General features: G+C 36.4%; 1 protein-coding gene across 1 annotated transcript; it reads left to right on the plus strand.

Annotated features, from left to right (window-relative positions):
• Positions 1-2,552: 2,552 nt before the first annotated feature.
• On the plus strand, positions 2,553-24,322 carry LOC126969072 (protein tramtrack, beta isoform-like). The gene is made up of 7 exons (XM_050814374.1): positions 2,553-3,086; positions 5,323-5,508; positions 5,839-6,334; positions 6,414-6,467; positions 14,567-14,685; positions 16,544-16,866; positions 23,473-24,322. The coding sequence occupies exons 1-7, from the start codon at positions 2,886-2,888 to the stop codon at positions 23,597-23,599; spliced, it is 1,506 nt and encodes a 501-aa protein (XP_050670331.1). The 5' UTR covers positions 2,553-2,885; the 3' UTR covers positions 23,600-24,322.
• Positions 24,323-24,666: the final 344 nt, after the last annotated feature.

Genomic DNA, 24,666 nt, shown 5'->3' on the forward strand with positions numbered 1-24,666 from the left:
AGTTATCCACCCTATCTATAAGTCGGGAAACAAGAACAAAGTCACTGATTACAAACCCATTTCAGTGTTGAGTACCCTCTCAAAGATATTCGAAAAAGTGATAAACCATAGACTCACCAAATACCTAAATAAATTTCAGCTTCTTTCTAATAATCAGTATGGATTTAGAAGTTTCACTAAAATCCACTGAAGATGCTGTACTGGAACTTACTAATACGGTTATTAGCAACTGGGAACATAAATACAAAACACTAGGCATATTTTTAGACCTATCCAAAGCCTTCGACACTGTTTCCATTCCCATTCTTCTCTCAAAGCTAGAACATCTTGGTATTCGTGGAACGGCCCACAGTCTCTTCAGGAGTTATCTTACAGGTCGCAAATAAATAGCAAAGCTTGAAAGTTACCAGAGTGACCAGGGCAGTATCTTGGGTCCCCCACTTTTTCTTGTATACATAAATGAGCTGTGTCAGTTATCCTTGCCCAACTGCAAAATTATAGCTTATGCCGATGACACAGCTCTAATTGTTCATGTTAGGGACTGGACTGATACTTGCCTCAACTCTGAGTATGCCAAGGTAATGAGGTGGCTGACCAAAAATCTCTTTACTCTAAACGTCAATAAAACCAAATTTATCACTTTTTCTAATACAAAATCTAGTCAGCCTTCTACACCGATCCAAACCGACACAGGAACTGTGGTTGTCAAAAAATAGAAAACACTGCTACTATTAAATATCTTGGAGTTACTCTTGATAGCAATCTGAAATGGAAGCAACATATTGATTTAACTGTAGCTCGTATAAGAAAACTAATATACATATTTAAAAAGCTTAGAGCCGCAGCCTATTTCAGCTGTTTAATAACTGTGTACTCTGCGCTTGCCCAGTCTGTTCTGGGGTATTGCCTTACGGTATGGGGTGGTGCCGGTAAAACAGCCAAGCTAAGGGTCGAGCATGCGCAGAGAGCAGTCCTAAAAGTGCTTGCTAGGAAACCAATCTGATATCCGACAACCGATCTGTATACCCTTTGCCAGGTCCTCTCAGTTAGACAGCTATATTTCAAACTGCTCTTCGCAAACACTCCGAAATTACCTTTGACCCTAAATGCTGTATCACAAGCCGCTCAAATAGGGTATGTAACATTACATACACATAAGCTCTAAAATTTATAACAAAATCAACAAAAGCGTAAACATCTGTCCACTGACCAAGAGGAAATGTAAAGCAAAACTTGACTCCTGGTTGAAAACACTAGATTATGAAGATACAGAGAAACTTGTGGATGTGTAAAATATTCATCACTCCCTGACACACCTAAGAAAACCACACACAGCACAAATGTACCAAACTTCACAATCATTATATACATATCTCTAACACTCCCCCACACTTCACCCAAAACTAAACACATAATATTATATTAATAATTTATATATTTTAAATCATATGTACCGTACTATTTTTTGATGTCTTGTTATTAATAACCGTATTCTGTTTACTATTTAGATCTTTATGCATGGAACATCATTCCTTATTGTATTCGGAGAAGGGCGTTGTTAGCTGCGCTGCAGTTTATACTTTTGCAGCTACGAGTATCATCGTTTTTACTTGTTTGTATTATCTTTGTTAAATTGTTTCAAATATAAGTTTTATTTTTTAATACAATATGTTTTGGGCTAAGGTTTTGGGAGTGCACATCCAGTGATGTAACAGATTATTTATATGATGCACTTCGAAGTGTGTTTAGATTGAGGCAAGTCACGTTCTTTTCTGCCGAAATGTGCTATCTTGTATATTCCTAAGATTTGTAACCAGAAAATTTTGACGTTCCTCAAGTCTTTGTTTATTACAGGCCACAAAAGTCTATTCTATTTCTTCTTTAATTGTTGGGATTTTCAGGTAATCATAAACTTCCGAGGTCCTTATAAACGATGGCGCATTGCTCAAGGACTTTAGTACTTTATTCTGCTAGCGCTAGAGAAGTGAATTGAGTGAATCGCTGATCTCCACAGTTGTATTCCTTAATAATGTCTACACCGGTTTTATGATACATTTCCAATACTCTGATTTTCTATCTACGGGCCAGGACATGTCTCTAAGCTTGTAGTCGCAATACAATTTCGTCAAGTGTAACAGGTGGGCAGTCTTCTAAGTGTAAAAGTTTTATGGACTCATCTTGCTCTAATTCTCCACTTCTTCAGCCATACTCCAATCAACTATGTATTGTGAATTAATATAAATGTCTTTTGTAAATATTCGTTATAGTGAGTAGTCAGTAGAGATTATAGGTAGTTACTAGTTTTAGTAGTGTAGGTGTTGTAATTTGTTACCACATAATTTGTATAAATATTTAAAGAAGAAAGAAACCAAGAGTAATTCATGAGAATGCGATAGTTTGACAATGACAGTTATGACATCCGTTGTTTTATAGAGCGGCTTCCGGTCGCAGTCCACAGACGTTTAGTGAATACAGTGTGATAGCCGAATAACAAATATTGTTCGGAATATTTATGAACTTTATTATGATTATATTAGTTAAATAGCTTAAAAAATAATGTTATTATTGCGTTCCGTATAAAACAAAGTGTAAACATGTTTTGATGTCTTTTATATAACTAATGAGTTTATTTTTAGTGCGATTCGAAAGTAATAATTGCTACGTGGTTTGGAACGTCAAGTGAATGTACCCATCAGCGAATGAATTACAAAAAAAAGTTTTATTTTTCTTATATTGGTACGAGATTTTATTGATTGTTTTCTTTCAAGATTTTCGGCCAGACGGCGATTGAAATTGCAAGTTTCTGTGATATATTTATTTTCAATAATTAACTTTTCTTATCAAGATATTAAATGATCAGGGATATCGAGTTATGTCTATAAGTAATGGAAGGAACGGAACTGGGTGGCGACCAGCAATTTTGTTTGAGATGGAACAATTTTCAAGCGAATATAACATCTCAATTCGAGGCACTGCGCGATGATGAGGATTTCGTGGATGTCACCCTGGCATGCGAGGGACACAGGCTAGAAGCTCATAAAGTGGTATTATCAGCGTGTAGCCCTTATTTCAAGGAACTATTTAAAGTAAGTATAATCACTATCTTTCACTCCCCACACTTTGATGTGTCACCATTACAATGACTCTAGTGAAAGTTGTTATGTATAAAACACTTGATCTACTTACAAATGCCATGTCTCGCGTTCCGGTTAAGTATTCGTGATTTCATTTATTTGTACCTACTTTAGTATTCTGTTTCACAATTTCTAATTAATTCAATACCATTGAGCCTGCCCAATCATTGTTATTAGAAAATATGTATGACTTTACCAGTAATTCTGTTTAAAAACTTGTTTTTAATGGATTAACTATTTAAAAAGATCACCATGTAAATTAATTAAACAAAACCTGCAATTCTATATAAAAGATTTGTATTTTTTTTTAAACAATTTCAGGTATTTTTTTCTGTCATATTAAACTTTACAGTTTGATATTAGATAATTTTTAAAAATAATGTCTGACATCAGGTCTTTATATATTTGGATTTATTTTCTTCTGTCATGTCAAGTCATAAGACCTTAAAAGTTAGTTAGTTAAAGTTATATGCATTGATATTAAATATACTAAAAGGAAAACACAATATGTTACAGTAGAACTTAAAAGGCCCTAGTTGCGGCCCTATTTCTGTAGTCTTTCCACTGATAAAGTACCAAATATAAAATGGAACACACATTTTTCACTAGCTCTGTGAGTATATCAAATATATCATAGGTTATATTTATAATAAAAAAATATGCTCCAAAGATTAAGTGACTTTAGAGATAATTCTATAAAAAATAAACATTACCTAAGTTTGTTCAGATAACACTGTCTTTTTATTAGATATTATACTATGAAATTCAACTTGTATTGTTAATAGACATGAACTGATGTTTATGACTAAATCATCATATTATCTCATCTGTTAAAGACATGTTATGTGTAACATGATAAGAAAGAAGTCATTTGATAACACTTATTAACAATTACTTTGGTGGTCTAATAAGTAACTATTTTTTTGCTTGTCAATCATAAAGAAATATAGCAACCGCTGTTTTGTCCTTAGAGAATTTATATGTCCAAATAGAGCCTCTTGCTGTTAGGAAATGCATACAGTAGGTCAGGTTCAATATTAATGTGCCGTGCGAAGTGCAGCCGTCATGGCTGCATCTTACACCTGCAATACATCAGCCACTTTGTTTTAATGTGCATGAGTTGCTAAAAATAGCAGCAACAGTTGACTGTATTTTTTTAATGTGTTCACAGCTGTCACATTCTATCTAGATCTATAAATTATTTAGGGTTTTGTCATATGTTTTGTTACTAGTATCAAGATAGAGATATTACTGATATAAGTACCTTTATACTATATTACTCCTTATGCAGCATTTTCCTTAACATGTATGATAAAATGAAATACTATTTTAAAGGTTGCTTATACTTAATGGCTAAAACGTAATTATTTAAATGAAGTCTGTAACTTACCCGCACTTGGACTTCAATTCATGAGATAATTGAAATTAAATAATCCAGTTTTGTTCGTTACAAATACCTGTTGTTGTTTATCATGTACCTTAATAATAATGATAATGAATAATGAAAAAAACCTATTATTAAACCAATTTACACAAAAGTAATAATCAATATATGTAAATATTTCCCATCAGGAGATATCCTGATAATCTATGATAATACAGAAGCATCAATCTTCCATTATTAAATATTCACTCAAAATCTATTTGTTTAGAAATATTTTTGATGTCAAATAAAGCCCTACCACCACAGTAGAAAAAAAACTGGACAACAAACTACCAGGAAAGTTATTGATGGAAAAGCATCACTAAATAAAAAATTATGTAAATCATGACTTCAATATTCAACAACAGACAATAGTTGGGCATTATATTATTAGCTCTTATGTGTTATAGTATTACTTATTTCTTACCTTGGACTACTAATGTTATATTATACTATATTCCTACAATGATAGTTATAGTCAAATTAGTCATAAACACCTAGTTTACCTAAAGAAATAAGCAACACATTTAATCAAATGTGTTGCTTATTATAAGCTATTGTTATAAGTTGTAGTGCTGATCAAAGTTGGATCTGAAGGTAAGGAAGCTCTTAGAGAAGGTGACAACCCTACCCATCCATGAATAGCAAAACTTTATCCGACCCAAATATAAACTAAACAAAAAATTCGCTTATTATGTTTCACTCTGGTTTTTAATGAAATTAAATGTTAAACAATGCTATACATATAAGGTTTTTATTTTGCAGAACAACCCATGCCCTCATCCAATAATATTTATGCGGGACTGCGAGGTGTCACATGTGCGTGCTCTGCTTCAGTTCATGTATGTTGGCCAGGTGAACATTGCACAGGCACAACTCAGTGCCTTCCTGAGGACAGCTGATGCTCTACAAATTCGTGGTTTAACAGACTGCTCACAACACAACGATAAAGTATGTAATATTTTATTATTGTGTCCAAATTATTAGTAACTAATGTTGTTCTATCAAGACCCCACTATTAAACACACATTTATATTTCTATAATGTGTAATATTCTATAAAGTTCGAAATAAAGACCATAATTTATATTCAGTAACAGTAAAGGTAGTATAATGTAAACATGCAGAATATATATTTTCTCTGTCATGTAATAGTAGGTTAGTAAGTAGTTTCAATGAATTTCTTATAGATAACTGTTTTGAAACGAATGAAAATGATATTGATTGTTGAATGAAAGAACATTGATTGTTGCCAACAAATTAACTGATTATTTACTTACAGAAAACAAGCCGCAAATCTCCACCTTCACAGCTACGTAATTTACTGAGCGCTAAGCCGTCACATTCTACCTCTTCTTCCAAAGCCGCAAGCCAAAATGTGGAATCTACTGTTGATGATCAAGAAAAGAACACGAATCGTTCTGCTAGGAATTCTCCCGAAGTGCCCAGAAATAATCTCAGCGAAGATGCTCCATTTCAAAGTTCTAGTCAAACGAGGCCTAATAACGAAGACTATAGCCAAACTTGTAACTATCCCACTTTAAGGGTGAAAACTGATCTCGAAGTGACAGATGTTAATAATGATGAAAGTGATATTCTTATGGACCCCGGCGATGCAGAGAGAGAAAGCAAGTGCCAAGACTTCACTGTGACAGATTTATTGGAACCAAAAATGGAAGTCATGGAACAAGAAGCAAGCGATGAGGAAAGATCAAGTTTACAGCAAATGTATTACAATGATAATAATTCACTTGCGAATCCTTTTGCGACTTTACAAGGTAAGTAATATACGCTACCATCTAGATTACAAAAGTTTTAATTTTTTATTGAATAATTATTACATATTTTTTGATGCAGGTAGTGTGGATCTTATGGCAGGGATGAACTCGGACCTAAACGAGAACGCTGAAGGTAAGGCTTTATTGATTGTATTAGATCTGTTCATTGACATGCACAAGTCGACTCGGACAGCCGCGCCCCCGGCGAACCTCTGTTATCACAATAATGTAAATAAATCTGAACAAGCGTACAGAGAGCGCGCGCGATCTCGTATCGATTAAGGTGCTAGGCGCGCGGGTGTCAGTGCCCCTAGTACGAGATATTTTTATTATTACATTGTGAACATTTGCTTTGGAATTAGAGCTAATTAGAGTTAATGTTATCTGTAAGCTCGTACTGGGGCGACCGGGCGACTGCGTGTGCGTCCTATTGCGCCGAACGCCATTCACCGCCCGCACTGCGCCCCGCCCCGCTATTAACTCGCATAGCCTCGGACAAACTAACCAATTTTTAAATAGATTCAATAGATATAGACCAAAAAGAAAACTATTAAATTTAAAGATTTATCAGATTAGCAGAGCGTGCAAAATCGATTCAATAATTAAGTTACCGATTTCAATAAAAGGCCAATTATTAAGGTAGGCTCGATTCTCACCCAGTGTAAATAATTTTATAACAATAAAGTAGTGAGTTAGTTTGCACTCTGTTTTGTCGGTGATGGTGTAGTCATAGTGGTATTTCCCGGTAAAAGCCGCGTACTCCCTCCTCAAAGGCTAGCTCTTGTAATGGCCGTGGTATCACTAGCTGTTATAAGAGGGTGCCACACCGGGCGCGGGCGGCGTCAGTGCGGCGCCGGTGCGGGCGTGTAGAACGTGATGTTGTTGGCAGCGAGCGGTGCGGGCGCCAGCGGAGTGCGCTGCGTGCAGTGCGGCCGGCGCTACTCCAACGCGTCCAACCTGCGGCAGCACGTGCGGCTCATCCACGAGGCGCAGCCCGTCGCGTGCGCCACGTGCGGCCGCTGCTTCAAGACGCCGCTGTACCTGCGGCGCCACACGCTCGCGCAGCACCCGCCCCGCCTCAAGCCGCCGCTGCCCGCGCACCGCTGACCGCTCGCGCTCTCTACTCGCTCACCCGTAGCCCCGCACATGCTTCAACTGTTGAGAACGGACATCCGTTGAGCGCGTTACCACGTATATATATTAAAACAATTACAAATCACTTAGTACATCACCGGCTCAAAGTGGACATTGGCTTCGGATACTAACAACGCCTCCAAGTGCACAAAAACGTTTATGAACTTCGCCCGCCCAGTTGTGTCTCGGCCGTCCGACACGGCATCTTCCTATTGTTCGATCCAGGATCGAAAGTGACAACTTTTGACCGAATATTCGGGCATCGATTTGTACATCGATTCAAGCCGACTTCGATTAGCAAATGCTAGACTGAGAAGCTAGGTTTTCTACTTTTACCCTCCATCTTCGCTCCATCAGCGTGGGTTTAATTTACCTTTTTCTAATGATTTTGTTCTTTAATTGGACTTCCAGTGTCTACTCTTTCTTTTAATCAACCATTAGCTCCACTCAACATTATTGTTAATTCTTTAAAATTTCATGGAAGCATGGGCGGCGATGCTTTTATGTCATCACACGCCCTGCTCGCATATTTATTTTGTCTCCAATTTCATTAAATTATTGAGTACATAAAGCCAAAATGAGCTCAACAGCTATTTATTAATATTCAAACGACATTTTTAAAAGGCGTCGACGATAAATAGCTTATAAATTAGAAAGTATAAAGTTTAAAATGCTCTTAATAACGTGTTAATTAGTAACTCTTAATTGGATTTGGACGGATCTTTAATTACTTTTTATCTCAACGATTTTTGTAGAAAGTTAACTCTTGTCGCACTATTAAAACGCACTTATTATGAAGTGTACCTAACGTTGATCAGTCAACCAATGAAAATTTTCGCTTTGTCTCGCGTTTCTTATCTTTCATAATAATCATTTTTTGATTTGGCGTTCGACAACAATAATAATAGTAAAAAATATGTATCTAAGCATATTTTGGTAAAGTAAAAAGAGGGTAGATGTAAAAAGTATTTTGCAGGGCTATGGGTAGTGGTCTAGGTTGAGTAACATGATGTGATGTGGCTTATTGGTATAACTAAGACTGTCAGTAGGTGTCTAGTCTGTGATCAGTGACGCCGGGGGCCTGTCTACTCGCACACCTATCCGCTTGTTGCGTGCCTTTCGTAGCATACTGTATACCACATACAAATACTTTAACGAGACCCATTTCAACCACAGACCCTATAAACAGTTATTGATAATGATATAAGTAAAGCTGCGCCCGATATAAGTAATGTTACATAATTATATTTTAATGTTAGTTATACAGTTATCTATTAGTGGTGTGACACGGGACTCGTTATTGAGAATATTTTTTTTCTACTGACAATAGACTGATAATTGTTATAGCATTTGTTGCAACCGGTGCTCATTTTTAACATAGATTATTTACAGGTAACACATTGTACATAATGCCTACACTTTACACGTTGACCCGAGGCTCGGTCCTTTCCGACGACTCAAGCAAATATGTATTTTCATAGAATAGAAACAGTATTTTTTACACTGAACACGTTGGTTAGGGCCAAGCCTATCCGTTTTATGTATAGACTCAAACATTTTATATAATCCCGTGATCGACAACAAATTAGCAATAGTGATATTTTTATATATAATAGTTTTATCTTTACATATACTTATGTTATATTGTTGAGTAATGCGAAGGCTCCCGGTCGTAGTTCGTATAGCTAACATGTTAACAATAATTATTATTGATCAGATGCAATATCTATACTCTCATAATCTTTGTTATAATGCCACTTTAATATATTGTTATTGAACGAAACACTAGTTAGAATGTTGCCATTTTTGATAATTCCAGTGTTAGCAGATTGCGATAGTAAGTATGATTTTAAGTTAGTCATTATTTTATAAATAAACAACCCGTATCTATTTTTATAGGGTTATGTAACGTTTAATTTTTAAGTTTCAAATACGATCGCCATGAGATAATGTATCTAGTCATTTTAAGTAGGACAAGCATTTAGCAAGACGGAAGGTATTGAGGAATAGGGTTGTGAATTACAATATTAGTTTATTATAAAATTTGACTCGGAATTCTATTGAAATTTAAACTGAGTTTATTTCATTCAACTCTGATTGCTTATAAGCCCAGTTTAAATCTTGATTCGTCTCAACATGTGAGTGTTGAGTCATATTGATTCCGAATAAGATCTCACTCTTAAATTAACATGATCTCAAAATTATTGCATTTATTTAACGACGATTGCGTTGGATTAAATTATTAAACGAGTATTAATAGATACATCTAGAAACGCAGGTTTGAGGTGTGACCAGAATCTCATGCTTTTAACAAGTTGGATATGTCACTACTATGAAGTCCACAATCAATACGATGTATTTGGATGTAAATTTAAACAAAAATATTCTCTTATAGTAATTAAATATTAATGCTTGAATTGATGACATGCTACTTTTACATATTTTTTGTCTCGTTTCGTATTATAAATACGTATGTTCGTTAGCGTTACAATATTTACAATTATCTGATCTAAAATTTATTATGCCTATCAATCACACAATACGCAGAAATTAACTTGGCACTTTCGACAACAGCGCGCCATGCACATCTTCTTCACAGGCTTCTAAGCATGCTATACCTTTACAGCAATATTTGGTGACAATATTGTAAACTACCTATATAGCTAAATTTAACTAAACCGTAGTAGAGCACTTACGTGTCTAAACAGTTTGTTTATTGGGGTTGAGCAGGGTATCAACTGTAAAGTGGATCCTGTAGATAGAGCCACAACCTGAGAGTAATACCAAGATATATGAATCCACATCTTAATGACACAGACTGGGAATGAAGCGAACGATTGTACGATATTACATTGCAATCCATATTTTAATATAAAAAAAGCCCGCTGAGTATTGCGCCTGTTCTTCTCAGATCTGAGGCAGTCCATTTTGAATGGGGGGTAGTTTTTGACGTTCAATAAGTGATTTTGAATAAAAAATATTTGAATTTGATCATGCGTCATGCGGACGATTGGCTTAGTTCGTTAGAGCGCTGGGATGTATCTAAGAGGCGCAGATCGCATCGTTCATAATTTTTGGTACAAAAATAAATTTATACACTTTTGTGTCGTAGACAGCGCAGAATCACAGTCCACTTAAATTACGCTGAGCTGACTGGCCAGTATTGCAGTATTTTCAACGGCAACTATCATCAGGCAACCATTGAAAACACATCAGCAATTTTTTATATATAAGAGGAGACAAACGGGCAACTGCGCATGGACATTCGCTACACCAGGCGTTAAGTTGGAATATGCTCTCTAATCTCGATCGTCCCTAAGTCGTGTCGGTTCGGGAAAACAACTGTTAATTGATTCCACAAAGTGTCTGTGGCAAAACCTTTATTCAACAACGCGCGGTTGTAGAATGACAGACATCGACATGATGCTAATTTATTATATTTGTCATGAATTCAAACATGTGTAGCTGACTGGACAAAATTGGCAATGACGTAGCTAAATGCAGTTGCAGTAAAACTTTGCCCGTTTGGAAGTACCATCGACAAAATCACCCACTGTGCTGCTGATAATTCTTTTAAATTATTAAAACAGGTTTATATTTCAACGAATATGATTATATGACAATTGTTGGACTTTTAGTGTCCAATAAAATGATAACAGTTACTTAGGAAATGTACGTTCAAGCCTCTTTCGACCTACTTGTTTATTATGACTGTACGAAAATGACATTAAGGTGGGTCACGGTTCAAGTTTGTGGATAATACCATTAGTGCTTCACTGTGACGTCATAGGAGCGAGGTGTCTTGTTAATTTCTGCGGATTTTACATAGTTCTCTTTATTGACTACCAAATGATACCTGAATGCAATAGATTGGTGCAATAGTACACACATGTTATGCAAATCATAATACTTAGTGAATTGATTAGTGTTTTTATATGACCAAGTGTTATTTTTATGCAACAGACGTCAATTTTAAGTATTTCCTCTACAATATACACTGAGCAATAATATATATATATTCGTTTCTATTTCGTTGTTAGTAGAGTGACCTACTATATACATATATTATTTATTACATCAATTATGCAGTTGCTTCTTGCAAAATATATCTAATCATGTACATAGATCATTGTAATTTTATACGAAATAAAATATAATATTGTAAATTTATGAATATTATTTTGAATTTATTTATAAGGCGCCACTATACAAAATAAAATCAAAACTTCTCATAAACTTTTTTTACTTAACATATTCTTTTTATCTTATAGTGCGTCACTGCGCATAAAAAAGGTGTTGACTTTTTTTGTGCTTAATAAATTATATTTTTTTAAACTCTGTCTTTGTTAAGATTGTTTTGTAAATACGCCGATATGTACTCTAAAGTTTTAAAAGATTCAAAATAATCTTAGGCATGCTACTGAACAGATAAAATATATAGCTAAGCTTGTTTAAAGGGTTTCCTCTAATATAGCTTGTAAGTAATATGGGCTTTAGTACAAAAAATCCGTTTTGGCGCACTGGCTACTATTGAATCGAATAAAACTAAAAATCCTATCCTTTATCCTTGTTTTAGAGTAAATATTTTTCATATTACTGCAACATTTAGTTTGTTTGACTTTTTAGCAAGGTTCAAAAGGCAGTTAACGCATCCTTTGACCTCTGCTTTTGCTGATGTCTCATTGGATTGTTAGTTTATTTGGCTTTAAAAGTAAAGATAGATGGAAAAATTAAGAGTAATGTTTCAATACAACTCAGCAAGAGTAGAAACAGCTTGGAATATCAACGATGTGTTCCGAGAGGGTACGGCTGATGAACGCGCCATGTGTTTTTGGTTTAATTGCACCCGTAGAGGGAACTTCTACGTGAATAGTCATCCCCGGGGAAGAAGAAGGAAACTACCAGATGGCAGCGTTGGATTATATTGATATATTAGCATACTCATAATGTTGACCCATTTAAATCAAATCGGATAAAAGAATGCTTGAAAAATGGATGCCCCATGATTAGCAGCGCGCATTACAAGATGTTGTAATACATGCAAACGATCATCGCAATGTCTGACTCAATGGTTGGTCACTTCATTCACTACAGCTTCCTCAGATCCCGCCAAGCAATGACAGCAGATTGAATTTCGAACAGAAATGGCGAACCACCCGGTAACACTCGTCAACCGATGTTCACCGTTATTGCTCCATGATAACCCAAGACCTCACACGGCCCTAGAAACCGTTTCAACTCCTACATAATCAAATCAAAATCACTTTATTCTTGTAGGTCACAGAAATGACACTTATTAATTTCAAGTTTACTTTTCTTATAAAATTTTAATGAAAGGAAGTTGCAAGAAATTCATTGTCACTATTTTAAATCAACATTTACACCTTCATCGTTTTACAAAACATTTGAATTACAATATAATATTTAAAGTGATGCAGGAAAAATACCCAAACGTCAAATAGTCAATGCTTTACACGAGTATGTCAAAAAAGTAAATGTTAATTAATACAAAATTATAAATAACCCTGCGACATCCTCCATACTCACCAGACCTGGCTCCAACCGACTACCATTTCATTGAACAATTATTTATATGGATGAAAATTTTCTTCTAAGGTAGGAGAATACAAAATGCCTTCCACCTACTTGATGAGTCTAGGTCACCAGAGTTCTATCACAAAGGCAAAATGACTAAGTATAACCATACTATTGTCACTGTAAAATTCTTGGAATTGTATTGTAAAATATACTATTAAATAGTTACTTACCAACTAATTATTTTGTTAAAACACAAAATTTTTGTATAAAATTTCTTTTTACGTATTTTGGCGATGTTTCAAAAAATATGATGTTTACTACAGGCCTTTAAGTATGGTTATCCTGTGAAAAGGTAATTCCCTCAGAAGCACATAGATGCTCGCAATATAAGGCTGTGATCTATATAGCGTACTTAGACTTTGCTTAGAGTTATACTTACGCAAAACTTAGCTTACCCATAATCTTTGATTTCATTTTTATAGTCATTTGACAGATGAAATTATGCTGAACTTTAGCCAAGTCCAAAGTCAAGTTCACGTTTTATCACACTCAGCTGAGTTTTACGTATGTAAAGTCTGAGCAAAGTCTAAGTACGCTCCCCTGAAGTCTATACTAAATAAAAACCCATAAATTGATCTTTTTTTATTTTTGTCTTAATAATATAAATTATCTTAGTTATTCTGATTCACTTCGTGTGAACCGTTTGTGGCTATACGTCGACATCTTACAGCAAGTTTCTGTGACAACCCCTGCGTATTCTTAGATGTGATGAATGTGTACTTGACACATTTATTCGACACTGGCTGACCCGACAGACGTTGTTCTGTATATAATAAATAAAATAATGTTTTTATATGAATTTGTCAATATATCATAACATCAAAAATTACTTCGTGAAATATGCACCCTGCTGTCGTAATGAAATTGTTTCACAGCAGAACTGTCAAACCGTGCGTCAATAAATTCTCTCATAGAAATTATGTATGGACACATGAAAGGAAAAACAAATTTGTTGTTTTTATTTAATTTAGCAGCATTTTTCTATTTATTCACCTTTTAAACCTTCTCTGGACTTCCACAAATAATTCAAGAGCTAAATTTGCCAAATCGGTCCAGCGGTTCTCGAGTTTTAGCGAGACTATCAAACAGCAATTCATTTTTATATATATAGATATTATATATTAAGCCTTAGGATATCCCAGTGCATTGTGATAATAACGGGCTATGCTATGCGTTAGTGTGATATTACTAGATTATTTTGTCTCCGGTTATCATCAGGCTGGCATTCTGCTCGTTTCATTGCTTATAATTCCCATAAATAATAACAACAGAGAAGAGTCGGTAGGCTGGTGTGTACCACCAGTGAGCCCCATGCCTCTGTTTTGAAGACAAAACAGAAAAATGTACAGGCTGTGTGACTTGAGACTCCTAGAATCGAAGTTATCTGAGTGATAACTATCTAATCTAAAAACTACCTTCTGTGATTTTTATTTTGGCACAGATTTGTGAGATGATGTGGCAAAAATATCGCTGATTGAATAATTGAGTTGCATTGCGCAGGTCGATGGGACAGCAGGAGGAACAGGCCGGTGCCAGACGCGGTGTGGTTGGAGCAACATCGGCGGGCGTTACCATTCGTGCTCAAGAGGGAAAATGAACGAGTTGCCGCCCCTAGGCTTGTGAGTTTCATTTGTCCTTTTAATGTTAACAACCATAAGCTTGTAGATAGATACATCTAGATAGAATTTGTAATGCCTACTAATCGGCTAAGTCGAGTTAGTAAGTCTTTTGTGGGGCGCGACAGCTACGGGCATGCCAATTGTCAGTAGCTGACTCGTTGGGGCTGTAGCCTCACGCATTTTTTTTTTCGAAGGTATGTTTAGTTTTCTTTTGTTGTTTGTTTTGTATTCAACACGGCACGATAGAAAACAATACAGTAGCACCCGTTCACGATCATGACGCATGGGCCAGCCATAGGTATTGTCCCTCGACCATTTTTTAGAGAAGGGAACGACCCGACCCTTGTCGCCGCCACAAGCACTGACATTAAAGCACTAATAATGATAAAGTACGCTCGTTTGTCCTCCTCTACCATATAAAAGATAGTGATGCTGCAGGTTTTTGTAGTTATGTTTAATACTAATCTCGGCATGGAAGGTTTAGTCGTTACTCGATGCACACATTCGATGCAGTGAATTAAATTAGTTTATATTATGTAATGGCTGCGAGCGAATGCAATTTTGGCTTCAATGTAGAAACAACTTTAATATTACTTAATATTCGCGACCTCATAACAAATCAGAGTGGTAGTTAAGTTTTTATATGAATATGGATAAGTAAACTACAAATATTTCCAAACCAATAAAACTGGTTTTTCAGGGGATTATAATTCTACAAGATATATATAACATTGTATTTTAATAACAGTAACAAGATAACACAATTATTTTGGAATTCGTCATTTCTGTTTTTTATTATTCTTGTAGCGGTAAGTTTAATACACACACTGTCAAAGTTTGAGGTGTCTGAACATTGCTTTTTATGAGATAGAGCCCGTTAACAGACGGACACCGTGTTAGAAATAGTGTTTCCGGTAAGAGGTTCAAAAAATCACATTATTTGGATATATCGGCTCATCGTTTATAATACTTTTGGATATTAAATATCTTTGCTATTAAAACTAGATACGAAAACACGAGACAAGTTAAGATTGGACACGTGTTGACCGTTTTCTTGGAAGCACTCAATTTGTTAATGTTTCGGCCAAAACCAGTTAAGGTTTATTTATACGCTTACGTTTGTGTGATTAGTGAAATAAAATAATGTTTTGGATTTGGGGCGTTTCTATACGAAATGGCGCCAGAATAGTTTTACGGCCCCCACTGACCCTATTTTTTTAAATTAAATTAATTTAAATAAAAACAGTAATTGTATGGCATTCTTAGTATGTATAGGATACCTAGATACATAGACTAGGTCGTTAGATTTTTTTTAAAATCATTATTAAATGAAGCCATTTGCTCTTTAATACTGAATAACAAGACGAAGGTACAACTAAATGCCTTCAAATAATTTTTGTGAATCAGTACGAATAATTAAATTATAACTTCGTCATATCCATATTCATTTTTTTATTAAATTTGTATTTCAAACACATATTAAGTGCAGCCTCTCAGAGTTTGTAATCTGACCATTTCACTTATTACAAAAGTTATCGAGGGTTTTTCGATCAAACAGTAAATTGTGGCCTTACCATGTAATAAGTATTTGTGCCATTTTGAATTTTGTCAATATTTAAATTCAATTTAGAGTACGTATCCTCAAGAAGAATAAGAAGAAAGAATGAGTCATCAAGAAGTTTTGGACGTTGTCACGCGAACAGTAAAAATTATAGCCGAATAGGTGTTTCGAATTTTGAAATTTGAATTTTTAACTGAATTTATAATTGATAAAGGATTATCGCTGGCATGAAACATTATCGTTACGGTTATCTGTTGAATTATCATGGAATGACAGCATGGTGTTGGACGTGTTTAGATAACGCTCGGCGAGGGGGTCGAGATACGCGAGGACCTGCTGCGGGGAGTGAAGTGGGGCGACTACAGGAAGGTGACGCGGGGGCTGGCGGCCGCGCTGTTCTCGCCCATCGAGCTGGCCACGTGCTCCGTGACGGGCCAGCGCTGGTCGCGCGCGGGGCAGGAGTCGCGGCCCACCAAGCCGCCGCTGGACCGGCGCCGGGTGCACGCGCTCATCTCGTACGTCAGCAGGCAGTTCCCCGAGGTCGAGGTCAGCCGCATCAAGCAGGTGCTGGCCTACAAGTGCAAAGAGAACTGCGCAGCGCTGAGGATGAGGACGGCCAGGTAATACTCATTCCACCCCATATTAAAATAATTAAGCAGCAATAAAACTTATTGGATACGTGTTCCTTTGCGGTATAACTACCATCTTAATAATCGTGTAAGGCTTAAACAAAGGTGCGTTCACAGCCTTCTCTCGGTTTGCAAAGTTATCGTTGGGTTGACGCAACTCTTTCTGCACTTGAGAGAATTGCAACTTTTTGTCAAAGAAAATTGATGTTTGGATATATATCTGAAGATTGTTTCAATTGGAACATTTGCGATGTTTTAAACATTTGACTCTGAAGTTAATATAAACAAAGCACAAAGACGGCCTCAGCAACTACAGTTAGTAAAGAACTCCATAATATTGACCGTTGAAAGGGTCTTGATGAGAAATGTTTGTTTGTTGAATTTAGGTTTATAAATGGCCGGTATCTAAAGCTATTCAGGTTCAAACATTTCCCATACAGTTAGTTTTAATTTTTGCTATTTCATATTATGCTTAACCAGGCATGCATACACGGGCAGCAGAAATACGAGAGACGAACGGGGCGTCACTAGAAGTCGTAGTAGTAGTAGTATGTGTCATTGACTCAAGACAACAATGGTCGTTCTGAACATAGGAGCGACTTGCATAGCAACAAAACAATCACAAAAAACATAAATAGATAATGTATTAAAAAATTTAATAATCATATCTCTTGGTTTGCCTTTTTGCACCCCAATTCAAATTCGTATTTGCTTGCAACAGAAGAAAATAATATTTTTGCCTTGTCTATTTCTACAAAAATATGAATATTAAAGTACATAGTAACAGATTGCGCAAATTGTATCTTAGTTGTTATTAGTTGTACTTTATATAGTAGCTGATAAGCGGAGACATATACCTATGGCTTGTTTGTCCTATTTATGGTGAACGTTGTCTCGCACTCGATGATAGCGAATTTGTACAGGGCATTGCGTGTTATATAGTATAAAGATAACGGAGCGTTAGATAATGGAACATTGCATGGAAGGATAGGAGAAGAATATTCGAAAAGAGATTTTGTGTTTCTCTAACTTTAACTTCTGCTTTTTAAGTTTGCATCTAAAATTTACGCACGAATACCACTTTTTACGCCATTTGCCATTATTCAAATCATTGGAAGGCATCTTTTTTGTGTAATTCAATAATAATACTTTGAAATGTCAAAGTTATATATATTAGGGCTTAAAGACACGGACGAGTAAAAAAATAAGGACTCCGTGTCACCTTACAAAACAATGAAGCACCAAAACAAGCCGGTAAACGTGTAATACATAGCCCCACGCACACACTTCTAGTACAAGCCGATCGGCCGCCATTATGAGATTTGCCATCATCTGTGACAGATCAGTTTGAGTCGCAATAATATGTTTTAAAAATTTCGTCGTTCGTTGTGAAAAAGTTTAAAAACAATACTATAAAATTATTTGTTTCCATATATGATATTTAAGGGAAAAAATTTGTGTAACTGGTATTCTCCGTAACCGCACACACACTAGCAAAACGATGCTTCACATGCTAGTATCACGGCGCGAAGTCCTTCTTTTTTTACTCGTCCGTGGTTAAAGTATGAAAGTGCCGATTTGTACTGAAAAATTGAAACTCGTTTTTTATTTAATTTAACATACTTAATATTAATTTAATCAAAATAATTACCATTATTATCTATACATTGCTGCCATCTTTTTGGAAAGTCATTTATGCCTTTTAAAGAGAAATGGGGTGAAAGCATTTTGGACTGCCTCCAGAGAAGTAAACTTTTTATCACGTAGAAGATAGTGAAGTTCACGGTCGTCCGTTGGAGCAAGGCTTGGCAGGGGTGACGAATAGTTTCTAATTGCAGTTCCTGTAGAGTTAACACGGTTTCTCATGGTATATGAGGTCTCGCGTTATCATGGAGCAATAATGGTGAAGATCGATTAATGAGTCGGGGCTGTTTCACTGCTAGTTTTGCTATCATTGTACGGAATTCGGCACAATAGACATCTGCCGTTATTGCTTGACCAGATCGGAGAAGCTATAATGAATAACACCTGAGAGACCACACCATGCTGAGACCCTCGGTTTATGACACTGTTGTAGCGTTTCACCTAGGGTCAGCCATGGCATTATTTTTTTATGAAAATAAGGGACGAGACAAGCAGAACGTTCAACTGATGGTAATTGATACGCCTTGCCTTTTATAATGCAGTGCCACTCAGGATTCTTATAATTGTTTAGGGGGTAGAATAAAATAAAACCATCCCCAAAATAACTTTTTCGAAAATATCTTGAAAATACAAAAGGATATCAAAAAAATATTCAAATAAAATTGTAGATCTCAAAATTGTCTTGACGTATTTGCAAGAGAAATCAAAAGGTACATTCAACCTTGATTTTTCTGGATTAAGAGACCCCCCTTTCCTAAGAGACTTTCTGCCAGCATCTCTGAAGTCTGAACAGCCTCACGTGCGCGCGTGTGTCGCCCTCCAGACAACACTCCACATACATACAAAATTCTTATAAAGTAGAAAAGTGTATGATAGACTTGCACTGACTAATCGCCATTCAAAAGACTTACTACGAAAAATATTGCCATCGACAGATCTTTTATAATAAATTTTAACATAGCTTTTAAAGAAAGCCACAGAATTCATGCAAACAATAATAATTGAAAATCCTTGGTTTCGCGAAGACAAGTTATCACAAATTGTAAACTTATTGTCCTAATCTTACCTTAGTTTTAGCTATAACGTGGTAAACACGCGGGGCAGAGCTAGCATGTAACTCGTAATAAATGAATACATGGTGTTTGTTATGACTGACACGAGTTGTAGGAGAAATGAGTCACGGGGTAATTGACCATTTCTCGAAGGTCGCGATATAATACAAATGGTGTTATCAAACCCATAATGCAAACATTTCATTATAAATAACATATTTTATTATTGTTTTGTTAGCATAGGACAGTTATTAAGTATGGAGTTGGCAACAAGGCTATAATTTACGGAGTTTTATCTACTATGGATTGCTCTTCAAATTTTTTTTCCACTGCGGCGATGTTTTGTTTCGGTTTGTAGCTTGGAAACTCTTACGATTAGGGTTTCGTTTTTTATTAATTTCTTATAATAATAACGAAACCCTCACATTAATAAACGCGAAGTAAATTTATTCAAAATTCAATTCTTTTTGTTTTTATCTTACCTTTGTCACTACAGAATAACATGACAGGGAGAAGTGATTTTAAACTTGGAGTATATCAAATCGTATCACACAGCACGTCAAGCCGAAAGTAGTCCATATCCATTAAAATTAATGGCTCTACCCATTATGATATTTGGTAATAAAAGATACGTCGTGAATGTAAAGTTATGTAATACATTAATTAATCAGAGCCTGATAAAATTATCTCGTAAGGTAATCAAATCTTGAGTGACTCTAACACTGAGATCTAAGAGCGTACTTAGACTTTACTTATGTAAAACTTAGTTGACTGTAAGCTTAGCAAATTCGTTGATTTCGTTTTTATAGTCATTTGACTTTATGCTTTTATTCATTCATTTATGCTTAAGCTCAGACATAAGCTAAGCCCAATGCAAAAGTCAATTTCGCATATTACCACACTCAGCTAAGATCAGCACAAGTCTGCAGTAAGAGACGGGATGTTATAGCGAACCCACTACACTCACCCTGATGAAGGACCTCCGAAAATTCCGAAACTAGTCGGTACCCACACCGATAAATCGTGAGTAAAGCCATATTGCTAAATAAGTAAAAGGGAATATTAGTATAAGGGCCAATTTGGGGCAATCAAAAAAAAATATGTTCAAGAGTACCTTCCTCAACGCCACATTCACATGTAGAATGGGCCCTTACCCGGATCTTGGCCAAAAAGATTGGAGAATAGAAAATGCCAAGCGAAGTCGTATAATGACGGAAGTGGACAATTTATTTTGGTATTTTTTTTTATGGAAGAACCAGTGCTTTAAGTGGATAAAGGATTGGATAGAACCTTAGAATTTACCTTAAGTTTCTTTTGTGGTTTGACATAAAGCATGCCATGATTCAGTCAGAACGTGTTTACGGTTACTTCAGTTGGCAAAGCACTGGCACGGAACGCCAGAGATCGTGGGTTCGAGCCCCGCATCGTTCATAAAAATTTATTTTCCAATTTTATTCGTGTAAGTGTTTACACATAGTGCGTAGATCTAGAGAGTTTTAACATTCCAGACTGATACGCGTCTTTAGCGCACGATTCATTGCCAGTAATTCCTACGTGGCTAGGTATCCAATTTTATGCAACTTCAATTCCTATTGTGTATCATCTGTACTGGGACGCCTTTGTTCTTAAATTAATTATGAAGTTGTTTGAAGATTTAAAAGGTTTCTTGCTAGCATCAAGCGGCTTAATGATTTAGAGAGGATTAATGCCATATTACTCTTATGTGATTCAACATAACGACACCGCCTCTGTCAGGGCAATTAATTCGGCAGAAAAAAAGTTCTGCGGAGGACATTTGTAATTTAAAATTATGTGGAACTTAGGGATCCAAACTATAGAACCAACACCGCAATTGTTGGATATTCTTCTTCAAAGAGTGGACATAAGGCTGATTGGAAAATAGGAGCTGGAAAGACTTTGAATTTAGCGCAAAAATTAATAACGGATCCACCATCTTTATGAGACCTGCAATATGATAAAGTTTGAATAGTCTGAGACAGAGAGGGTAGAATATCTAGAAGGCGGTGTGCGTCAAGTTGGAACACGCTAGTAAGGAATCTATCAGCTAGGTTCCGACGGTGAAGAAGACACACTCCACTTGGAGAGCGTTGACAGGGAAATATTTCGTAGCACCAACTATGATTCATAAGCATTTGGAGCGGATTTTCTCCAATTTGGACAGGGCAATTTTGATAAAAATTAAATATACAGTGTTTGTACAATATCTGCTTGCATAGGCTTCTAATTTATCCACGGCGAAGATATAGGGGGTCCATAATGGGCTGAACTCCCCTATTGGCTGTTTTCACATTGGACGATAACGGAAACGACACGATGTCGTGCGCGATATGCGTAAAGAAAAGCTTATATTTGTGATGAGAGGCAGCAAAGATCAAGTAAACATTACGTTCTGTAATGATGAATGAATGATAATGAGATAACTCTAATGAGTGTACAACTGTGCAAAAAGGAGTATGACTATAAGTCCTACGATATAATTAAAACCTTATTATTTTTTTCCCTATCTTTAAACAATTGTCGATTGGTTATTGAAGACTTTCAAATTAATTTTGTATAATTCTTTTTCTCTGGTTTTTAACTCACCTTTATAAAGTAATGATAAGTGTAATTAGCATCCAGTATTTACTTTTAAATGATTTTGCATACTCTTTGCATGTAATTTAAATTGTTAATTGTTTAAGATATATTTTTTATGTAAAATCGCTGGTAGACCAATAAATAAATAAAATATCGTTTCTCGCTCAGAATGTACAATCGATCGGGTTAACGTTATGCCCGTCGTGTCACTTTTTTCATTAAAAAAAATATAATAAGTAAAATTGTCGAATATTAATTCCTAAGCGAAGTTCCATCGAGACATGAATATAATCAATGGTTATGAGGTTATCATAGCCGTGATGCAATGGGGTTTGCTCACGAGTCACGATCATTGCCGAGGTTGAGATAATATTATGGGAGGCAGTGCCCCGAGTGACATTGCCGATAGCGAAATAAAGGCCATGGACGAAAAAATAGGCGTAAACAAAGATAGATTAGAAGAGAACTTTGTCGCATGACTTCAAGGAGCTCCATTGATTCTTGCCAGCGACAGGATTATTTTGTAGAATTAATCAAATTAAAAAAAATAATTACCAGAATATGTAAAGTCAAGTAAACGTGCCGTGTCTGTAGCTTGTATGACTGTTTGTTGATGCGCAGGTCTATTTGTTTATTTATCATTATTATCTCAGTAACGGCTAGACTGATTTGTACGCGGTTTCCAAGTGATGCTTTGTGGCAAGCTCTCCGTAACATTCTCATCGATTCACACACAAGAGATAAATTAAAGCGGACGAAGTCGCGGGTGCTCAATAACAATAATAATTCAGTAACATACTAGTAGTGGTATGTAATGGCAATAGCTTTGTCTTGTAAAGTTACGCTCTCTGTCTCTCTCTCTCTCTCTCTCTCTATATTGACTCTTTTATTGATTTATTGATAAACTAGTGGTTGCCCGTTGCATTCGTAACTAAAAGTTTTATCTCAATAAAATGTAGTAGGGATAACAGAGAGAGTTGTCATACTGAAACATGCAGGGCAAGCCTGTCAGCCATTAGGTTGGCATAGCGACATCCCATTCTGCACGGACGCACGCCAAGAAAAGGAAGATATTAGTAGGATTATATCCTACTAGCATAAGAATAAAGGCGAATGAAAGCCAGCAACTTTCTCATTCGTTAATTTTATCTTTCTCTTATAAATACTTATATAAAAGATACATTTGCTGTGGACACGGCATAATATGTCTGTAATGGACCGATAAGTCTATATTCTGAACAGCCGCGCACCGGCACACTCGAGGCAGTAATACAATTTGAAGTAGGCTCTCGAACTGTTTCAGCGAGTCCAGCAACTACCTGCTGAGCGCGGCGGGCCGGGCTCCGCCCTGCGACGACGGGCCTCCGCCCCCGGCGCCGCATCACCCGACCACGACCAGGCCTTCCTACTCCAACTTGTATGTATATTGATCTGTTATCAGCCTGCGGGGCTGAGCTTAACACTGTAAACGAAGTTGGCTCATAAAAAATGGCAGTTTTGCAAATTAACCAATTTTATTTACTTATTGCTCACCGCACACATGTCTCTGTCTTACAAGGGCTCAGGATTCAAAAAGATCCGCGGTTGTCTCAGGTCTGCCACCAAAGAATCCTGAAATATTTTGGGCACATTGCTGACGGGGAAAGACGGATAGGCTGAATCGACCGTAACCGATGGAGCCGTCCTGTCGACAAAGAATGAGACAGAAATATGCATACTATTGAATTGAAAATTTCTTTATCATCGTTGTGATTTGAAAGTCGATAAAACGAAAAAGCGACAGTAAAAAGAGCAGTCACATTAATTCATATAATATTGGGAGATAATGAGATAGGAAGCATAATACAATGTTTTGGTACCAGGCGATCATAGTTAAAGACGAGATTGTCTAAAGTATGGCGCGAGTATACTTTTATATATTCTGACTCCAAGCGCACCACGTAATACTACATATACACCAGGAGAACATATTATTATATATATTAGTGGTGGTAGGAATGTTTTTCATAGCGGTTGAAATCATGTGTCATCCTAGCAACACGTACTAGGAATTCATATGCAGTTTAGAGGTTCATGCACCATGTAGGTTTCACTTCTGACCTGTGTACTTTGTACGCACGCAATGTTTCTTTTTTATTTATTATAAACATACAGTTTTGTATGTATCTAGCTCGCATCTTGTGCAAATTCTTATGTTTGTAGACAATAATGTTGAATTTTGATTCCAGTGAATCGAAAGGAGGCGGAGGCAGTACGAGCGGAGCGGGCTGTGTGGGGCCGGGGGAGGGACAGGGGCCGGGGGAGGGACACTGAGCCCACCACGGGACAGAGAGCGGGCGGCCGGCGAGGAGCGAACCCTGCGACCACAACTACTAGCACTGGCTCTTAAACTAATTCACTACAATTGTATCTTCGTTGAGTATTCACGACGTATATTACGAAAAAAGGAGATCTATGACATGATGTGATGTGTCAACTAGTCGAGCCGCGTGCGTGC

The sequence above is a fragment of the Leptidea sinapis genome, chromosome 17 (assembly GCF_905404315.1).
Source record: "Leptidea sinapis chromosome 17, ilLepSina1.1, whole genome shotgun sequence".
NCBI classification, from domain to species: Eukaryota; Metazoa; Arthropoda; class Insecta; order Lepidoptera; family Pieridae; genus Leptidea; species Leptidea sinapis.